This window comes from Phoenix dactylifera, chromosome 15 (genome assembly GCF_051530095.1).
Source record: "Phoenix dactylifera cultivar Ajwa chromosome 15, Ajwa_hap1_PhDact_Kaust_v1.1, whole genome shotgun sequence".
NCBI lineage: Eukaryota > Viridiplantae > Streptophyta > Magnoliopsida > Arecales > Arecaceae > Phoenix > Phoenix dactylifera.
The window spans coordinates 17,525,614-17,544,929 of record NC_143204.1 but is presented as its reverse complement, the minus strand read 5'-3'; the positions used below and the strand labels follow the sequence as shown (position 1 = coordinate 17,544,929).

At 41.4% G+C, this 19,316-nt stretch overlaps 1 protein-coding gene across 2 annotated transcripts; it reads right to left on the bottom strand.

Moving 5' to 3' along the window:
- Positions 1 to 611: 611 nt before the first annotated feature.
- On the bottom strand, positions 612 to 10,072 carry LOC103704242 (uncharacterized). 2 transcript variants are annotated; one of them, XM_026803515.4, is made up of 6 exons: positions 9,741 to 10,072; positions 5,626 to 5,722; positions 1,994 to 2,170; positions 1,807 to 1,905; positions 1,489 to 1,734; positions 612 to 1,172 (listed from the first exon to the last, which is right to left on the bottom strand). In XM_026803515.4, the coding sequence occupies exons 2-6, from the start codon at positions 5,689 to 5,691 to the stop codon at positions 864 to 866; spliced, it is 897 nt and encodes a 298-aa protein (XP_026659316.2). In that variant the 5' UTR covers positions 5,692 to 5,722; positions 9,741 to 10,072; the 3' UTR covers positions 612 to 863. The 2 variants fall into 2 exon arrangements, with proteins under 2 accessions (XP_026659316.2, XP_088568110.1); XM_088711984.2 differs by lacking the exon at positions 9,741 to 10,072 and adding an exon at positions 9,174 to 9,683.
- Positions 10,073 to 19,316: the final 9,244 nt, after the last annotated feature.

Here is a 19,316-nt window from a genome sequence, read left to right as displayed (position 1 = left end):
AACATAAACCTTTTCAGTTTACTAAATAGGTCAGAAATTAGAATCTAATTCTGATCTGTTTAATAAATAGTAACCTACCCCACCTTGTTTAACCTATTTATACGACAAGCATCCCTGTTTAAGCCGAACTTCTTGAAGACCCACTCTAGCTCATCCATGGCATTCCTAGGATGGGGGTGATGGGGCAGGCTGCAAAGGAGGCGAGGAAGAGAAGATGAGGCCGTAGATAGAAGCATGGATAAGAGGAGGAATTTGGTTGCAAGATAGCCCTGGTTTTTCCTCTCTCTTATTAAGTTTACAAAAATGCCCTCAATCTTTATGGCTTTGGGTCCTAGTTTAGTGAAAAATACCCATTTGATAGATGGGTCGTCTTAGGATTGTCATATCAATTCCTTGAACCTAAAGCCAACCGATTTAATACAAGATTAGGTCGGACTGACCTATTGTTCTCAGGCGTGTTTAGTTATAGCCAACCCAAAGCTGTTTAAGTCAGATCGACACAGGTTGTGTCGAGAATTGCCATCCCAAAACATAATTCATGAAACATGGATATTCATTATTAGATTTTGGAATGATCATAATATATTGCAAAACAAAAGTGAAGAGAATAATTTCCTGAATCAGCAGAACGATGTTCCTCTGCATTATGTACTCTTTAGAAATGTTGTTTGTCTGCAGTAAATTAGTTTTTCGAGCAAAGAGAAACATCTCTTCGCACAATTTGTAGTGAAACATAAAGAACTAGATCCATAGTATAAGTGGGTACCCGAAGAATACCGTCAAGCTGTTAATGGTAATGAGAAATGATACGCATTGTGCTAAGTAGCTATATACTGCAGGGGAATTACTAGTGGTGCTTTTGCTCAACTTGCTTGTGCAGCAATACCCGATGGTTCTGGTGCGACCTCAGAAGTTGAGTGCCCATTGGTTGCATTGTCGACCTGGGCTGGTTTTTCAATCAAACCCCAAATGCTTGCTGATTTGATGTCATCCTTTAACATCAACTTGGAGAACTCTTCATGGTCATATTGTACTTTGCTCTTTCCTCCGAACTCGACAGGGAGTATCTCAACATCAAAGTACCTACGAAAGAGTTCCATGCTTTCTTCCTTCTTTGGGTAAACAAATTTTACCTTTTGAAATGTTTTTGGGTCCAGGAAATATTTGACAATCTGCATGGGAGAATAGAACAATGTCAGAGGAAGATCATATAACAAAGAGAGTGACGGTGAGTGCTTTATATATTCAGTATATGAGGAAAAGAGAAAAAAGAGACAGTGATGCACTGAAGCTACTCATGAAACATTTCGATCGATCCTGGGATTTAAGAGATTTGAAACAAAAATTCCATACATTTTTCCATTTTCAGGTTTATCTTTTTAACTAAATAGTATTCAAGGTAATAGACAATAGATGAGGAAGATGTGCATGTAAGTGTAATTTCCTATAGTTGCTTATAGATTGCTTAGAGGATGTAAGAACTCAAACCTTCCAAAAGGCTTCAAAGATTCTTGGGGGATTGTATAAAAATGCAGCAGTAAGCCTCTCAGGATAATGGTTTTGCAAAATGTTTGCAGTTTCTCGAGCAGTCTTTGTGGGGACTGAATTACTTAATGACCACCCAGTGAAGTCTATCAGCCACAACATTTGCTCTTGACCCTCAGGCAAATTGAGAATCGCATTCTCTAAGAGATATACCAGATGCCGGAGTTGATTGTCATGCGATGCAGTGTTCTGTAGATTAGACATGTTCAAAACCCTGGTCCTTGAATGAAACAGTAAGGAAAATAAAAATTCAGTGCATACCTGTTTTGCTGGTTTCATCACCAGAACAGTTCTTCCTTCTCGATCATGGAAATTTGCTCTGTACACTTTACCAGTTTCACCTTCACTAGCAATTTCATCCTGAAAGAATTAAAAATTGTAGTGAATACGTTAATTTCTCGTCTAACAATTTAATGGCGAAGGATGGTCCCAGAAAAGTAGAACTTACCCAGCGGATTTCTTCCGGCTTGTAAGTCGATCGCCATTTAAGCGTCTCTTCCAACATTTTTTTGGACTTATCAGCATCCCAGTTCCTAGCTTCCAAGTATCTCCTCAAGCATGCATCAGTGCAGTACTGTATGCTACGTCCAGACAAGGGTCCGATAGCAACTCTTAGCTCATTGATCTGTTTGTAGAATAAATATTGAATAAGCTCGAGTATTTGTATCTACTTAATGCACAACTAATAAAACTATAAATTAGAAGCAATTCTGTCTATGAGAACCCAGTGCAACTAGCATGAGTTCAGACGCTTCATCAGACCTGTTCATCAAGAAATTATACAGACATATTGGATATTCTTAGAAAGTAATGTTCTGTGCATCCTCTTTAGAAGTTCATGAAAAACATCTATAATATTTGCTGAATATCGTTGGGCTAAAGCATGTCAGCAAATCCCACAATAAACATATGTTACTTTTACCTGGCTGATATACCAATAGTGCAACTATCACATGAACAATCATGATTCTGTAATAGGAAAAAAGCTTAGCAAATCTCAAAAAACTCATACTTTTCAATAGTCTTTTGCTCCCTCTATCTAAAACAATCACTAAAAAGTGTTTAGAAAACACTGTAGACACTGTTTAGATGTTAATAAATTTGACCTAGGGTTCATTTTTCTACAAGGCATATTTCTTTAATGGAGTAATCATGTCATAATTTAGCAAAATCTATAACATGCATTTTACAAATTTCTTGATTATTAATACATTAAATTTAATAAAAAATAAAAAATAGTTCTGATTACATAGGAAGAATATAAACAGTTGTTCTAAACCAATTTGTATATACAAGAAAAAATGAAACCTCAATATGCATAGCTCTAGCATTGACTTCTATCTTTCTAAGGTTCAGAAAATAACAACTCCACATACCTAAGTATTACATAAAAGGTAGTATCAATAACCACACAACATAGCCCAAGTCACATGCAATGCACTTGCAGAGGTTGAGCCATTGATTGTGGCAGTTCCGCCATATGCACTTTCTTTAAACATGTCCTTAAACAAATAACTCGAGATTACAGGAGAAATAACAAGCTTAATTGACCTAGAGCCGATAAGGAATGCTAAATTGAGAGAAAATAAGCCAAGATAATTGTCAAGCAAGTCTATTACATAGCAACAGACAGTGACAATATTAGCATGAGCATGCATGTGCATTAGATTAAATCATATACATGGTAACACAGCAGGTGCAAAATGCACCGTGAATTAAGAATGCATATTTCTTGGTTTTTGGTCTCTTGTCCATATTCATATATAATGAGTTTATGAAGATGATAACTTCTTGTCATGGGTTAAATCAGATATGAGATATGATAAAGGTATCAGATGAGCGTTTTGGTTCTAGTCCATGATAGGATATAAGGGTCAATTCTCAATCCCTGAAACCTAATCCACTAACAAAGATGAAGATTTACCAGAAACTCCTAAATATCCCACCACCACCAGAATTAGAAAAAAAAATCCCCTATTTCCACTTCTACAGCCAACCAAACAAATCCTGTTCCTTAAGGATATTGGACCTAAAATGTCCATAAATCTCTCTAATTACTCCATAATTAGGTCAGTGGAATGCATGGAGGAACACAGAGGGAGAGCATTTGATGGATTGCTGCGATTCCATGGTTACATCTCCTGTTCAGGGAGGAGGAAGGGAAAAGATGGAAATAGGGAAAGATAATGACAAATAGCATATATGGAGATTTGAGACCTGGGAATAGAATTTTTATTTTAATAAGATAGTGAATGGCATTTGTATAATGCGGAAGGCCTTATAGGTAGGCCTTGCATGACTGGAATCGAGACTTTTGCATTATATATAGCAGATTACTGAAAGTGATGTAAGGTCCATCATTTAAGATAGAAGAAGAAAAATTTGAAGTTAAAAGGCCTTGTATGACCAACCATTTAAGTGATCTCCTACATTGAGACCGGCCACCTTTCTTCCCTTTATTTTCCTCCTACTCTACCTATTCTCTTTTGTCCTCGTAATTTTTGTCCTTCCCCTCCCATTCTTATCCCCTTTCTTTCCTCCTTTTTTTCTTGCTTTCTTTCCCTTCTTCAGTCTCTCTTTTTCTCTTCTTTCTTTGAATTTGTAATTTCTTTTCTCTTCCTCAGCTGAACTGCTCTTTCCTCCTATAAAATTGTCACAACTCACTGAAAGCTCCTAAAGAATGAGATGAGATCCCACACTCTCTTAAAGAATACCATATGTTACTTAAAAGCATCCCAAAATACCAACCCTCAATGGTCCTGATTTCTTACAAGTCACATAAAGCAAAAAGAAACAAAATGGACTCCTAAACAAATTAAGAGACCTAACCCCATCTAACTCTCAACCACATCAAACAAGTTCTGAACAAAATTCCAAAGGGGCTTATTTGCACATGATGTACATAGAAAAGGACAGATAGTACATGCAGGTTAGATCAAATCTCTATGTAATGATTCCCAGTTCATGATTTCTGAAATTGCCTCGAAGAACTTTGTTGGCTCAATGAAGAGGCTCGAGCAGTATGTAAATTTTTGTAAGTAAAAGAAAAGCGAGTGAACAGTTAGATTATTTAAAGGGATGAACCAATGACTCCATGATTCCATCAAATTTTACTAAGAAATAATGAGCAATCAGTTGTTTATAAGTTTGCATCTTTATTATCATAAAAGTTGAAGATAAATAAAGGTCTAGACCAAACAGAATGGAACTGCAGTCATTTGTTGTCTTCTATTTTCTATATAAAATTTATCAGCAAAAGAATAGAGATAAAAGGTTGGCAGCAGCATTCGTGGAACTATCCCGAATTTCCAGTTCATGGCGCTTCGAACCGTACCAGTGGCAGATCGGGACGGTTCCGGTCTTCAGATCAAAAAATCAGTGGAAGGAGAGAGGGAGAGAGAGGGTGGAAGGGAGGGAGGGTGGTGGCTGGAACAGGGGCAAGCGAGGGAGGAGAGAGGGCTTTGAAAGAAATGTCCATTTGTGTCCGGAACAAAGGCAAGGGAGGGGGGGAGAGAGGGCTTTCGAAGCTAGAACAAAACTTGACAGGAAAGAACATTATTAATGGTTTCTTCATTGCTCCTTCATAGTCAAGAAAAAAATATGTAAAATGAATGCCTATTAACTATCCACAAGGTTAAAAAAATATTCGCTACAATTTTGTAGTATATAAGGTCCTATAACTTTCTGCATTACGAAAATAGAGCAGAATCTGAAAACATAACAACCATATAAACAGATCTTCATGCAGGAATAAATTCAAAACTCTAGGTCATCATCCTCTACCTAATGATTGGTCTTAGACCTTCTATTTTTCTTTTGCTTCGTCAACTGTTCTATATAATTGAAGCAAATACTAACACCGCATTCAGAAACCCTACCATGATAGCTATACTAGCAAACCTAAATTAGGTAATATAAAAACATTATAAGTGAATGGAAGTATTTGTCAAATAAAAATCAAGCTAAAAGCATATTTATCAAGGTATACAGTTTTTTAAAATATATATACAAATGCAAACCAGAATATCATGACCATCAAATCAAGTCAACATGACAATTGGACCTGTTCACTCTAATTACCTTTGCTTCTTGGCGCATAGTACCATCCTCCTGATTATCATGTGCGCTATGCTTTTTGCGAAACATGACCAATTCACAATGTCACAAAAATGTGTACCTTCAGATAGCAGATATACTCATTAAAGGAATGCATTGATTTCCAAAAAAAAACTCTATACATCAGCTAAGGCAAATTTCTCTCTACAAAAATAACCAATTCACAACGGTGCACCAGTAAAGCCAAATTCTTATTCAGTTGTGAACACCACAAATGTAGTTGTTTAGCTTCAAGTCATATTCCATGTCTACAGCTTACTGATGGTGGGTCTGAGAGGAAATTGACAAAAGATTTAAGGTTTAAGTACCAGAACATACCAGTCCCTAATGGGTCTACCGTACTACATCAATAGGGAAATGGTACCTAGCATGCCAACTGTACTGAGTGTCGGCACCGAGTATCAGTACCAAGAGATATACTGTACTAACACTCAGTACAATCTGTACCAATGGAGGTACCAGCTTCCTGAAAGCTGTACTTAAAACCTTGGATGAAACAATTAATATTGAAGTCATTTAGAAATTAACAGGAGGTGCTTAGCCCCCTACATAGTTTAATTAGTGAAAATTCTTCATTACACAAAGTCCCCTGGTGAAAACATGATCTAAGTTGTAATCCAAACTTAGATCTTTCAGGAATGATAAAATATCAAACGAGATATTAATTTCTATTTGATTGAACCATATAGATATGTAATATCGACCTGTGCAATAAATTAAACTATGAAGTAATTACTGCAAAAAATTAGATGGTCTGGAATCTATGGCGCTCTTTGCACTTAGATATTCTAAATCCTTAGCTAACCAGGTTCTAGTTTAATCACAAAAAACTAGGAAAGGAATTTGGCTTTTTTGGGCAGGAGAGTACATGAGTGAACCTCCGGCTATTACCCAAAGGTAGTGTTCTGTTATAATATGTTTAATAATTGAACTTCAGAAGTTTCCTCACATGAGAGGCTTTCAAGACTCAGGCCATATAAAAAAACTTGTTTGAACATCACAGCCTCACGCAGTCATGGCAAAGACTAGCAACAAGAAATATATAGAGAATGTAAATTTCAAACTTGAGTTGACAGAGGATAATACAACTTAGGCTTCCAATGAACTGAACCCCACAAAACTAACAAGAAAGAAATGCAAAGACATGGGCATGGAGACATAAGGTTTCTGGGCAGATACAGAAGCAAGAAAGCATGTTAAGCAAAGAGATATCATATTGAAGAATCAGTTGAGGGCAGAAGGCGAGTAAACCAAAAAGCGAAGACAGAAAATTAGTACTAAATAATTGGGTATTGTCAAAAGTCTCTACTTGAGAATTGAATCAAAGTGGAATACCAAACACTGGAATATTGAACATTTATGGTGCTAAATAGCAGTAGGACATTGTTGATAGTCTCTATGTGAAAATTCACCAGCTCGATTACAACTTTCATGAGCACCATAAACCAGGTGGTGATTTGAGGTTCCACTAGTAATGTTGCTTGCTCAGCCAAAGTAAAAACAATCTAGCATAAGATTTGTTAGCTGCATTGCATCCCTTGAAGCAACCATATGCTATCCAGCCACGGACCTAGCTTAGCCGCAGGCCAGTCATGATCTGGCCTTAACATGAATATTAGATGAAATGCGTCTACAATATGGTCCAAATAAGAGCCGGCTATGCTCAAACCAAGCCAAATGTGAATCAAGTAGCTCATATAACTGGAGGTCAAACTCTGGATTGACTCGATTATTGGGTTGGATGCCCCATATCGAGGCATAGGTGGCACCAGATGCTCATGTGCATGGCAGTTGTTAATCGCTCATAAACATGTAAGGAAGGTCCATAGTATAATGCATGTGCCATGTGTGATGTCGCAGCTTGCTAACATGCCGTCGAGGATGACCACATGTTTTTACACGCATAAGCAAGTCCCTGGGCTGCGTTTATTTTCCATAATCAGGTGCAGGTGCAAGAATAGGTAGGGTGTGGGTGCAAGGAAATGGATACTTAAACACTCTTAATATAAAGAAGAGCTTAGGAAGCAGGTGCAAGTTCAAGTTTTCAGAGAGTTTTCAAAGTGGATAAGCTACCCTACGTAGAAGTTTTTCCTAGTAGTAAGGGCTAAATACAAACATGGAAGGAAACGATTGTGGGCTCTTCCACATGCCCATAAGGGTCACAACAAGTTTTTGCACAAGCAAGCAGATTGTTAATGCACCGCATTCATGCAAGTTGAGCAAAGTTATGGCTTCATAAAGATGGGGCCATCACATTCAATACCTAGCCTGCAACATGCTTGGATCGATAGCATAGGGCATGCATAGTATACAACCTAGACTCGGACCACCTTGTCACTATCTAGCAACCAAGTCTACTCAATGAACCTTATTTTTGCTGATAAGTGTTAAATAAGACATGTTCTTTTACTTTTCCAGGTAAAAAGTGGCATCTGGACTGGCTGTATTTAGCCACCATTTTCATACAGTACCCTAAGATAACCACCGTGTGGGATCATTGGTTGGGCCCATGTATAAAATAACTCCTTTGCTATCTTTCTTGGCTTTTGCAAGGCAAAGAACAATTTTAAGAAGAGGTCCATCTTCCTCCTAAAATCTTTGCAACGCAGGAGCCAGCTTCTACTATTTGTAATACTCAAGATCTCTCTTCCTTGGCTGCTTAACTCAGAAAAGCCTACACTGGAAGAGAATCTCTTCTCATATGGAATTCTTTTGCCAATCTGTTTTGACAGCAAATTTCACTGAGCAGAGCAACAAGCCAGATCTCGTTACAAGGTGTCAATGCATCTTGGACTCATAGAATTGGGATGTAGCAGTTAGCGCATTGGTGCAACTAAGCCCTGTTGAAAAACTTGAACATGAGTGAAAGCAAGAACCAACAGAAGGTCGAAGTGGCAGTCTGTATGAGAATGCACCTAGACTCCATTAGCCTTTTTGCTGTAACTTTGGCAAGAATGAAAGACTGTGAAACCGCCATCTGATAGTGTTTAACAAATGTTTCTCAACAAATCATGCAGACCGTAGAGGTAGAGCTGAAGTTTTCCTCAAACAACAGTAATGACACAAGATCCAGATCCTAGGAGTGTATGCACATTAAAGAATCATAATTGCTCGTATGCTGAAAGCTTTCAGCATATTTGCCATGACCCATGTGATGTGCAGGTGCATAAAAGCCTAAAAGAAAGCACAGTAGCATCGTTTGTCGTCACAAACCTTTTCTGCACAAATAAATTTAAAAGGGATAGAGCCTTTCTTTTCCGTCCAACATCGACAAATTCAGCTTTTCGTACTATTCTTGACCAACAATGAAATCATACCGAAAAAACTCAGGATGCGATCTAAATAAATGAGCCTATGGTGTGGACCAACCAGGGAAAATATCAGGTTTCGATCTACTCATCAGCTTGCAAAGGTAAAACCAGTCTAACATGCATGGAATTACAGGATTATAAGAAGCTCGTGATTGGGAATTCAATAAATTGCATGATAAGCAACCAAATGGAAGGATTCACCTCGACAGCGGGCCCTTGATGCCTCCTTACTTACCAGCACATATAAAGCGCCAGCTGGTTGGAACCAATTAATAGCCGCCACAAAGAAAAATAGAAGAGATGAAAGAAAAACCCTAAACAAAAGCCTTGCATCCGTCAACAACTAGAAGTCTCCCACATGGAAGCACCCACACAAACAGTTGCAAGATGCCCTCCAGATCAAAATACCCAAGCAGGGCCGGAAAGCTCTGTTCATAAATTCAGAAGAATCTCCAAACGAATGGAGAAGAAAGCAACAGCCAGCCCCTAAAAGATCCCCATTTTTTAACACTCCAGATCAAAATTACTTAAAAAATCACCAAAAAATTTAATTAAATCTATCTCCATTTCTAAACGGCAAACTTCATTAATAGCAGATCATATTGAGATCAAAGTATTAGATAGAAATGAAGAAAGAAATCATCAAAAAAATCAGATCAATTCAAATAAAAAAAAAATAATCAAAGCTGAGAAAATTCCTGCCCTTGATTTCAAAGCTATCATTCTATATCTACCGAAAGAGAGATAAAACGAGAGAAAAAACCGTACCAGTCAGGGGGAAAGGGCCCGGGGGGTGTGGGGGTGTGGGGGTGGAGAGGGGGGGGTTTTGAAGGCGGGGAGGGGAGGGGAATCCGTGGGTGGATTTCTCTCCTTCCTTTTTGGGTGCCGCCTTTTGGCTTAAAAACAGCTGCTTCGGCCTCGCCGCTCACTTGTTTAGACTGAAGACTCCGGACTCTCTCTCGCTCGGTGGTAGCCGGAGAATGGGAGGGAACATGGGTTTATAGTTTATTAGTATCTGGAACTAATTTTAAATAATTATTGATGACCTAAAGACAATATTTTTTCATTTTATATACACTAGAGGACCAAAATAAATTGTTGTCTCAAGGACACGTAAAATTTGTCAACCACTTGTAAGGTCCAGGCCCTGCCCTTCTTATTTGCGTGGTGGAGTTTGTACCGTCCGTCACTATTTTCGCTGTCATGTATACAGGGATGTGACGCCACGTGAGGAAGTGCACTGAGTTTTAGCCCCCCACTAATAAATGCTATTAACCTAAAAAAATGTCCACCTCCTTAGTATAATAAATAATGCACAATTTTAGTATAATATTACAATTCAATCTTTAAAAATTATTAAATTAATTATTATATGCAAAATTAGTATTTTACAGTAAATTATAAAATTTTACTGTTGTATTACACTATATTTAATTTTTAGTATCTCTTTCATAATTTTATAATTTTATTGTTGTATTCTATTATATCTAAAAACTTAATTTGCATATAAAGCACAATTCAAATCTTATTTTCAATATAAATTTCTCATCATCAATTTAGATATCTAAAACAGCACAACCTATTTTATCAAAAATACAAAGATGGACGCGAGAAGCCACTTGTATTTCCTCTATTTAACCCATTATTTAGATCTAACCGGCAAATTCGATTATGCCACTGGCCTAGGGGTTATAACCAAAGCGCGTTAGATTATATGCCAACCAATTAAATGGTGAATTTCTTAGGGATCTAGAATAGGAAACCAATTGTTAGCGTCGTGTCTAAAACCATTTGCATGCATGGAACCCATTATTTGCTAGTAGCTTGTTGGATGTTTCCCGATGTCTTCCTCTCGAAATAGTAGTCGATTGAACATTAAAAGAGCAGTTGAGCCAATTGTCAAGCTTCCAAGGGGAGGAGAATGACACGTGACTCGTTGCGCTGGACCGCACATGCGAAGTGGCGCTCTCTATAGAATAATTCGAGTCGATAAAGTGAAACGCAGCAACCGCTTTAATAGTGGGATTCTTTGTCTTCTCCTTCCAGAAGTTTGGAATGGCCAACTGGTGGAATTTTTTACGACCTCTTTAAATGTTCACGAGATACACGACACTGCCGCGTGCCAGGGCGACTCTTTTTCATTATGGCTCCCGTGTCAGAGGGGCACCTGTTCTTGGCTCCGTATCTGACATTTTCCACCCACCCCCATTCCCGCTCTCGTTGCGTGCTTCGTGGTTTAGAGAGAATAAATTATAATCTAGACCCGGACAAGATTTGTGCATCTTCCTGTGGAGACAGATGGAGCAACCTCAGCTTTAGTAAAAAAAAAAAATTACATCCGGTCTCTCCACGAACGTGCTATAATACCCAGTCCAATAATTATAATTTTTATAACTCCAAGTTTCTACCCATTTTTACTAAGTCTAAACTAACTAATATATTTTTTATTTTATTTTTTCTTCCTCTAATACATCTTCTTCAACCTTTCCCATCCCAACCTATCAGCCACACCTACCACTAAATAAATATAAAAAAAAAACATATATCTAATAAATATGTACGGGAGATGTTAATTATGTACTGTGTTATCTTAACTATGTATTATGATATATTAACCTTGTATTGTGATATATTAAGAGTGTATAGTGGTATATTAAATGTATATACATATCTAACAATTGTGTACTAAAGATATTAGTTGTGTATAGTCTTATATTAATTGTGTCGTGTGCTATATTAAATGTTTATTGTGGTATATTTAGTATGTACGTATATCTAATAACTATATATTGTATTATATTAACTATCTCGTGTAATATATTAAATATATATTGTGGTATATTAACTGTATATCTGTGGCATGTTAAGTGTGTGCTGAAAATTTTTATACTATGTTGTAATGATGTTATTCTTTCTTTAACCTGCAGTTATTGGCTCAACTCTACATACTATTACTTCCACACAATTGCATTATGTAATGTCTGCACATGTTTAACATTATGATGCATATGAAAGCTAATTTATTCTAGAAGTTATATGTAAATATAAAAATTAGTATTTTATCGCATATTTATTAAGTGGAAGTTGATGGGACTATTGCAGGCTGAAGACAATGCTATAAAGGGTAAGCTAGAATTGGATGTTGAGGACTTCCAGGCTGCCCTTGCAATGGATCCGATCATAGTTCTTATAATGTGCATTTTCACCTTAGTTTATGTAAGGTCTTGGTTAAACTTGGTGAAGGAAAGAATGCTATCAAAAGTTGCATAGATGGACTTAAGATAGAGTTTCAAACTTTAGGTTCTTTTTGAAATGCTTTGATTAATCTTTTTGAACTAAATGCATCTTAAGCCTTAATTAAAATTGGTTGTATTTGGTGGCCTAAAATGTTACTTATCAATTGCAAAGAACAACATGACGTATTCTAGCTCATACTATGAATCAACCTACAAGAAACTGCAACTATTTAGAATTAAATTTAAATAATAATAAAAAATATCATGATTATCAAGCCTACCTAGTAGCTCCGGTGGAGGATAAATTAGAAAGCATAGGAAGATTGCTGCTAGCAAATGTAGTTTGTTTAAAGATTCCATTTTTTTTTTTTTTTTTTTGCTAAAGCGGGCAATTCATACATAGCGGGTACGAATACACCCTATAGAGTCTGAATACAAAAGGTCCCGAAGTGCTCCGGGCATCTCTCTCCCCGGCCCATAAGGTACCTCCTGAGTGGCATGCTACATACGCAGCCACCCAGTCGGCCGCTCCATTGGCCTCCCGATACATATGCCTAGCCCGTAATGTGACACCCACCCTCGCCATCATCTAAATGTCGCGAAGTAAGGGGTGGGCACCGCCATGACTGCTCGGACCCCTACGGATCCAGCTGATCACCGTAGTTGAATCACCCTCGAGAAGAATCGAGCTCGCGTGGACCACCCGCCGCACGTAGGACAGACCCATCCAGGCCGCTCGCAGCTCTGCCCCTGGAACCGAAATGTCAAAAATCTGATGGCCCCCTGCTGCCAACACATCAGAGCCGGGGCCCCTGACAATAAATCCGGCCCCTCCCCTCCTGCCACCGTCCAAGACAGAGCCATCAAAATTGACCTTGAGGAAACTCGGGGGTGGGGGCTCCCAGGTAAAGAATACCCTATGCGGAGCTGCCGAAGCAATGTGGGAGCCCCAGGTGTCCCGAGCTATCAAAGGTCTATGAGCAGACTCTACCTGGATAATCTCATCCGCTTGGGCATAGGCCCGCTCCATCACAAATCGCTGGGATAGCCGCCGCTCCCCAAACACCCGGGCGTTCCTGGCCAGCCATATCTGATATGCTGTACAGGACGCCCTGATAGCCAATCTCCGCATCTGGGGAATACCGGCCCACTGCCGAACTACCTCCAGGAAGATAACCCTCCCACTCCAGGTGTCCTCCAGGATCTCAGTCATACTCCAGACACCTCTCGCCCTCACACAGTGAAATAGTACATGATCCACCGACTCGGCCACCCCGCAATCCAGACATAAGGGGGACAGGCTCATACCACGTCTACTCAAAACTGAGCATGTCGGCAACCGCTCCCAGGCCACCTTCCAGAGGAAAAGAGCAACCCTCTGGTGTAGTCCGAACCTCCACACCCAACCACAGTCTAGGCCCGGCTGTAAACCCAGCTGAAGAACCCGGAAAACCTCGCCAATCCCAACACTGGCTCGACAGGTAGTGCTCCAAACTCTGACATCTGGGCCTGCGAATCCCGGAAGGGGGATCGCCCGTACCCGCTCCGCCAGATGCTCCCCAAACAACTGGCCCAGCCTATCGCCATCCCACACCGCCTCCCCCGGCCTGAGCAAGTCGGAAACCCGAAGTCCTGCCCCCGCCTCAACACTGATCGTCGTCGGCCATAGTCTGAAAGGAAGTGCATCCACCCATGGGTCCGCCAACACGTCGATGCTCTGTCCGTCACCGATCAGCCACCTCGTATGCGCCAGAGCCATAGGCACATACCTCCCGATCTCTCGCCACATGAAGGATCTCCTCCGAGGAGCTATCACCAGCCCCTCGGGTCCCGCTCGGCCATACCTGCCAATCATGACCTGGCTCCAATGACCATGCGGCTCCAAGACAAACTGTACCGCCCTCCGAGCCAAAAGAGCCTCGCGTCGTACTAGCAGTGACTGCACTCCCAGCCCACCCTCACGCAGTGGCTGGCAGACTCTCTCCCAAGCTAGCAGGTGTATCCCGTGCCCCCCCCATAGGAGCCCCAAAGAAAACTCCGCATAAGCCGCTCTATCCTCTCCAACACGGTCTTCGGCACCGCTGTGTGTGCCATCAGATAAATAGGCATAGAGCATAGAACTGACCTGATCAATGTCAATCTCCCCATCATAGAAAGCGACGATTCCCGCCACCCCTCAAGTCTGCTCCGCACCCTCTCCAATAAGATAGAGCACTCTACCACCCGTAGTCTCCTTCCTGTGATGGGGACCCCTAGGTAGACCAGGGTCCCAATCTGCTCCTGCATCCCCAGAATCATCCTGATCTCCCGTCGCACCCTCCCCTCAGTGCTGGGACTGAAGAAGATAGCGGACTTTTGTAAATTGACCCTCTGTCCGGACATGGCACAATACTCTGTCAGCACTCCCTGAAGGGCTCTGGCATCCGCCACCCCCGCTCTGGCGAGTAAGAGGCAGTCATCTGCGAATAGCAAATGAGAAATAGGTCGGGCCCCCGGGGCTGGACTATAAGGTACCAGCTTCCGGTTCCCACAAGCAGCATGCAAAGCACGAGAAAGCACATCAGAGCAGATGATAAATAAGAACGGGGATAGAGGACATCCCTGGCGAAGACCCATAGTGGCACGGAAGAAGGGCGATGGCGTGCCATTGATCAAAATGGAGAAGCTAGGTCCCTGCACGCATCCTAGGATCGAGTCAATCCACATCTGGTGGAAACCAAAGCTCTGTAATGCCCGTCGTAGAAAGTCCCACCGGATCCGGTCATAGGCTCGCTCCATATCTAGTTTCACTGCCATCAAACATCGTCTCCTCGGAGCTCGCTGCAGATCCCCCATCATCTCCTGAGCAAGCAAAATATTGTCCGAAATACTCCTCCCCCCACAAAGGCACCCTGCTCCTGACTGATGATCGTAGGCATCAAATGCTTCATTCTCCCCACCATGATTCTCGCCACCACCTTGTACAAGGTAGTGCACAAACTAATAGGTCTGTAGTGACTCGGCTCCGAAGCGTCCGGACGCTTCGGTATCAATGTGATGAATGTGGCCTTCCAATCATCTGCCATCCTCGCTCGACTGAAGTAAAGCTGCACTGCCTCCACCACTGCCCTCCGAATAATGCACCAATATCTGCGAAAGAAGAAGGGTGGAAAGCCATCCGGCCCGGGGGCCTTATCCTCTGCAAGACTCCAAACCGCCTCCTGCACCTCTAACTCTGACACTGGCCGAACCAATGCTAAATTCTCTGCCTCTCCTACTGTAGTCTCCGCCTGGGGGAGCAACCCCGTCTCATATACACCACCATCATCCGTCCACCTGGACTTGAAAAACTCAAATAGTGCATGTCTAACTGCCGATTCCTCCTCCACTCGGTGGCCCACTCCAACCCTCAAGGATCGGATCATATTCCTCTGCCTTCTAATCACTGTCGATCGGTGGAAAAAGGTGGTGTTCCGGTCACCGTCCTTGACCCACTGGATTCTAGATTTCTGTCTCCAAAAAATCTCCTGCTGGCGCAATAAGGAATGGTGGGAGGCTAGCGATCGCCGCAGGTCCGCCATATCGGCCTCCGTAAGCTCCTCTCCTCGGTCCTCCCGCCCCTGGGCGTCCAGTATCACTGCCTCCACCTCCTCTATCCTCCGGAAAACATTGCCGACGACCTCTCGGTTCCACCGACGAAGACGCCGTTTGGTGAGCTCCAACCTGCGAGACACCCTCTGCATAGCATCACCCCGAACTGACGCACTCCACGCCTCCCTAACTACATTCCAAGACTGGGGATATGATAACCACAGCTTCTCGAAGCGAAAGGGGCTGTGGTGGATGGATCCCGAAACTGTAGATATCAAGAGAGGGCAGTGATCAGAAGCAATCCGAGCTAGATGACTGACCTGGTATGCTGGGAATCGCTGGATCCAGTCCGCTGATGCAATGGCCCTATCAATCCGCTCCCACACTCTAGCTTGCCCACGCTGATTGTTGCACCAAGTGAAACGAGGTCCAGAAAAACCAAGGTCCACCAGCCCATTTCTCCCCATAAACTCCCGAAACTCCCTCCTGTCCACCGAGTCAGAATAGGCTCTACCTCCTCTTTTATCATCTGGGCATAAGATACAGTTAAAATCACCTACTACCAAAGTCGGAACCCCCTGGGACAGCAGACACGTCAGCTCCCCCCAAAGAATTCTTCGTGCCCGGTAATCGGTACTAGCATAAACCCCACATAGCACCCACGGGGGTTCGTTTGGTTCAGAGATGACCATCACCACCTGCTGAGAGCAATTGCAAAATACATCCACCGAAGCCATACCTCGCTTCCACAACAACAAGATGCCTCCCGATAGACCCCGAGACTCCACTACAAAGGTTTCCCAATCACCGGCCAACCGCCGCTGCACACGACGTAAACCATCTCCGGACACCCGTGTTTCACATAGAAGGCAAATTTCAGGACTATGAAGCTGAACTAACCTTTTAAAGATTCCATTCTCTTGTTGTTATCTTTGAAGCTGGTGTTTTGTAACCTCATTAGGCCTACTTTAAATCTTTTTATCTGTTTTTTAGTATCTTTGCTCCGTTTAATCAACTTTCTCTAAATCAGCTAGAGATTTTGTTTGACTGTGTTTTATTATTTTATGAAACCATTGTAACCATTGTCAGACTTTCTTTCCTCTATATTCCTCTATCCTTGAACATTTTTTTTTCATTCTTAATAAATTCAGGTTTTTCCGTCAAAAAAAAAAAAACTCCTGCCAAGTGAGAAGGGATGGGACGGAGAAGTTGAGCATACGTGGTTAGGAATTTTTTTGAGCGGGTGACTGGGTAGGTGGGAAAGGTTAGAGTTGGAAATTTTAGAATGAGGAGGGATAAGATAGGGTCGGATGTTAAATAAACGATAGTCCAAGAACTTTCCAGCAAGGTTTACAGAATGACCGGCAATTAAATACCACAAAAAATGATAAAACGGGCTCTAGCCCTTTTCTGAGCGAAATTTGTCTAGCCAAACTTAGACCAATATTAATCGGACAACAACTCTACAAGGCAGAAATCTTGGAATAAGAGTGGAAAAGTTTATCCAAGGCCCCTTGGTCGTCGCCAGACAATCACGGGAGCCGTTTCCAATTCTACGAAGGTGTCCTCCATATGATTTCAAATCGCTATGGTTGCTTGGAGGATACAAAGAAAAATCTTCTTTTCCATCCATTGATGAAGCAGGGAGTACTTCGGAACAACTTGCGGTCTTTTTGAAAGAAAAAAAAAATCACCAGCTGTTGTCCTAAGATTGCTTCTTTAGATTATAGTACTTCTGGAAAAGCGAGACCGAGGCGGGGATATTCCAAAGAAGGCCGAGAGAGAGAGAGAGAGAAAGCCGGTGAGGATCCACCATGAGTTCGAGATCGGTTAGGTCGAAATGAGGTGTAGACCCTAAATTTCAAATCCAACTTTGGTTGGATCTCAATTGAACTAAATTTCAACTTGATCAGCGGACTAAATCTTGCACTAGTGTTCACATATCCATGCTTACCAATTAGAGATTCAAGTTCCAAATAGGGATTTTAAGTTTGCTTCTTTGTTGGTCCATTTCCAAAAATTTTAATCTCGATAGTCATGGTGTAGGAGGGTTTCCCTTCTTTACTTTCAAAAAGTTAAAACTTTATCTGACCCATTTGACAAGACTCGTTGGCATGTGAGAGATGAACTTAGGGAATAAAAGGAACAAGAAAAGCCATGTTTATGGAAACTAGTCAGTTGTAATATGAAATTTAGTTCTAAGAAGAGTATGTCTAAAGGACAAGCATTGGATACTTTAAATGATATCACCTCGGCCTTAGATTTTTTGAAAATAAATTTCTTCTTTCAGATAAATATAGATGAAAGGTACTAGCTTGCCAAGGTAGTAAAGTAAGTAAAATTTTTGATAGGTGTACTCAGTGATTTGTGATTGAATCCTATCTTTATCAGGGTTTGAGGTATCAGGAGTATCGAAGGAAGGCTACGCCCCATTATGTAGTCCATTGTTGTTCTGTAAAGAGAGAGAGGGAGCGCATGGATGGCTTTCTTTATATCCATTGCCCCTTTTCTTTTCTTTTTTTTTTTAAAATTTTTTGATGAAGATCTTTTGTCCCTTTCAAATGCAACTTTTGGTTTCCATAGTGGAGTAATTAGGAGAGAGAACCCTGTCTAGAGAGTTACGTCTTTCTTTTTTTCTTTTTGTTTTTTTTCTTTTTTTGGTGTAAGCGGTTGGACCAAATCATGTATACGTCGGAACCAAAACGGTCATGTGGACATGCACCATTATGAGATTTTACCTGAGAGTCTGAGACGCCATTAACACCTCCCTCCCATCCTTCTAAGGGTATCAATGGGCTAAATTGGTCCAATCAGCCTAAAGACTAGACTTAGAAGCCAGTGCCATAGGGTCGGGCAGGCTGCGTTTGAGAATAGTCCAGCTTTAATAGGCTGAGACAACTCCATATTAGCCCAACCATGGCCGGTAACATCAATGAGACCTGTTCACAGGCCGGAGGCCCCGCCTGCCCGGCCCGCTTAAGTCCCAAGCCCTTTGGGTGTGCTTGAGCCGACTTTAGGCCCATCGGGCTGGGCAGGGCTTAAAAAAAAGCTCATTTATTAAATGGGCGGGTTCAGGCTGGAGATGAAGCCTAGCCTGGCACACAATTTTTTAATGCTAGGTTTTTAAGATTAAATCCTAGGTTTTGTTGATATCGAAACTTAATGAGGATCTAGAATCTTAAGCATCTTATTTTAGTTCCAAGTATTAAAATTGTCATTGGCAATATTTATAAGTATATTTTACTATTTTTAAGAATTAGAAGAAATTGTTAAGAAGCCTGAGGCTTGATCCGAAGGCTGGGACGGGGCCGGCTTGGGCTAGAAAAGTAAGCCCCAAGGTGGGGCTGAGGTGGGTCCAGGCCCAAGTGAATTGTGCTAACGCTTGGGCAAAGTCCGACCCAAGCCTAGTCTTGCTCGCCCATGAACAAGTCTAGCCTCAAGCTTAAGCTATGTGGGTGCATGCTAGGCTAGGGTCTGATCCATTGATATCACTAAATTGCTACATTTTTTGAGCAAGCTGGGTGCCTGGCCCTAATAA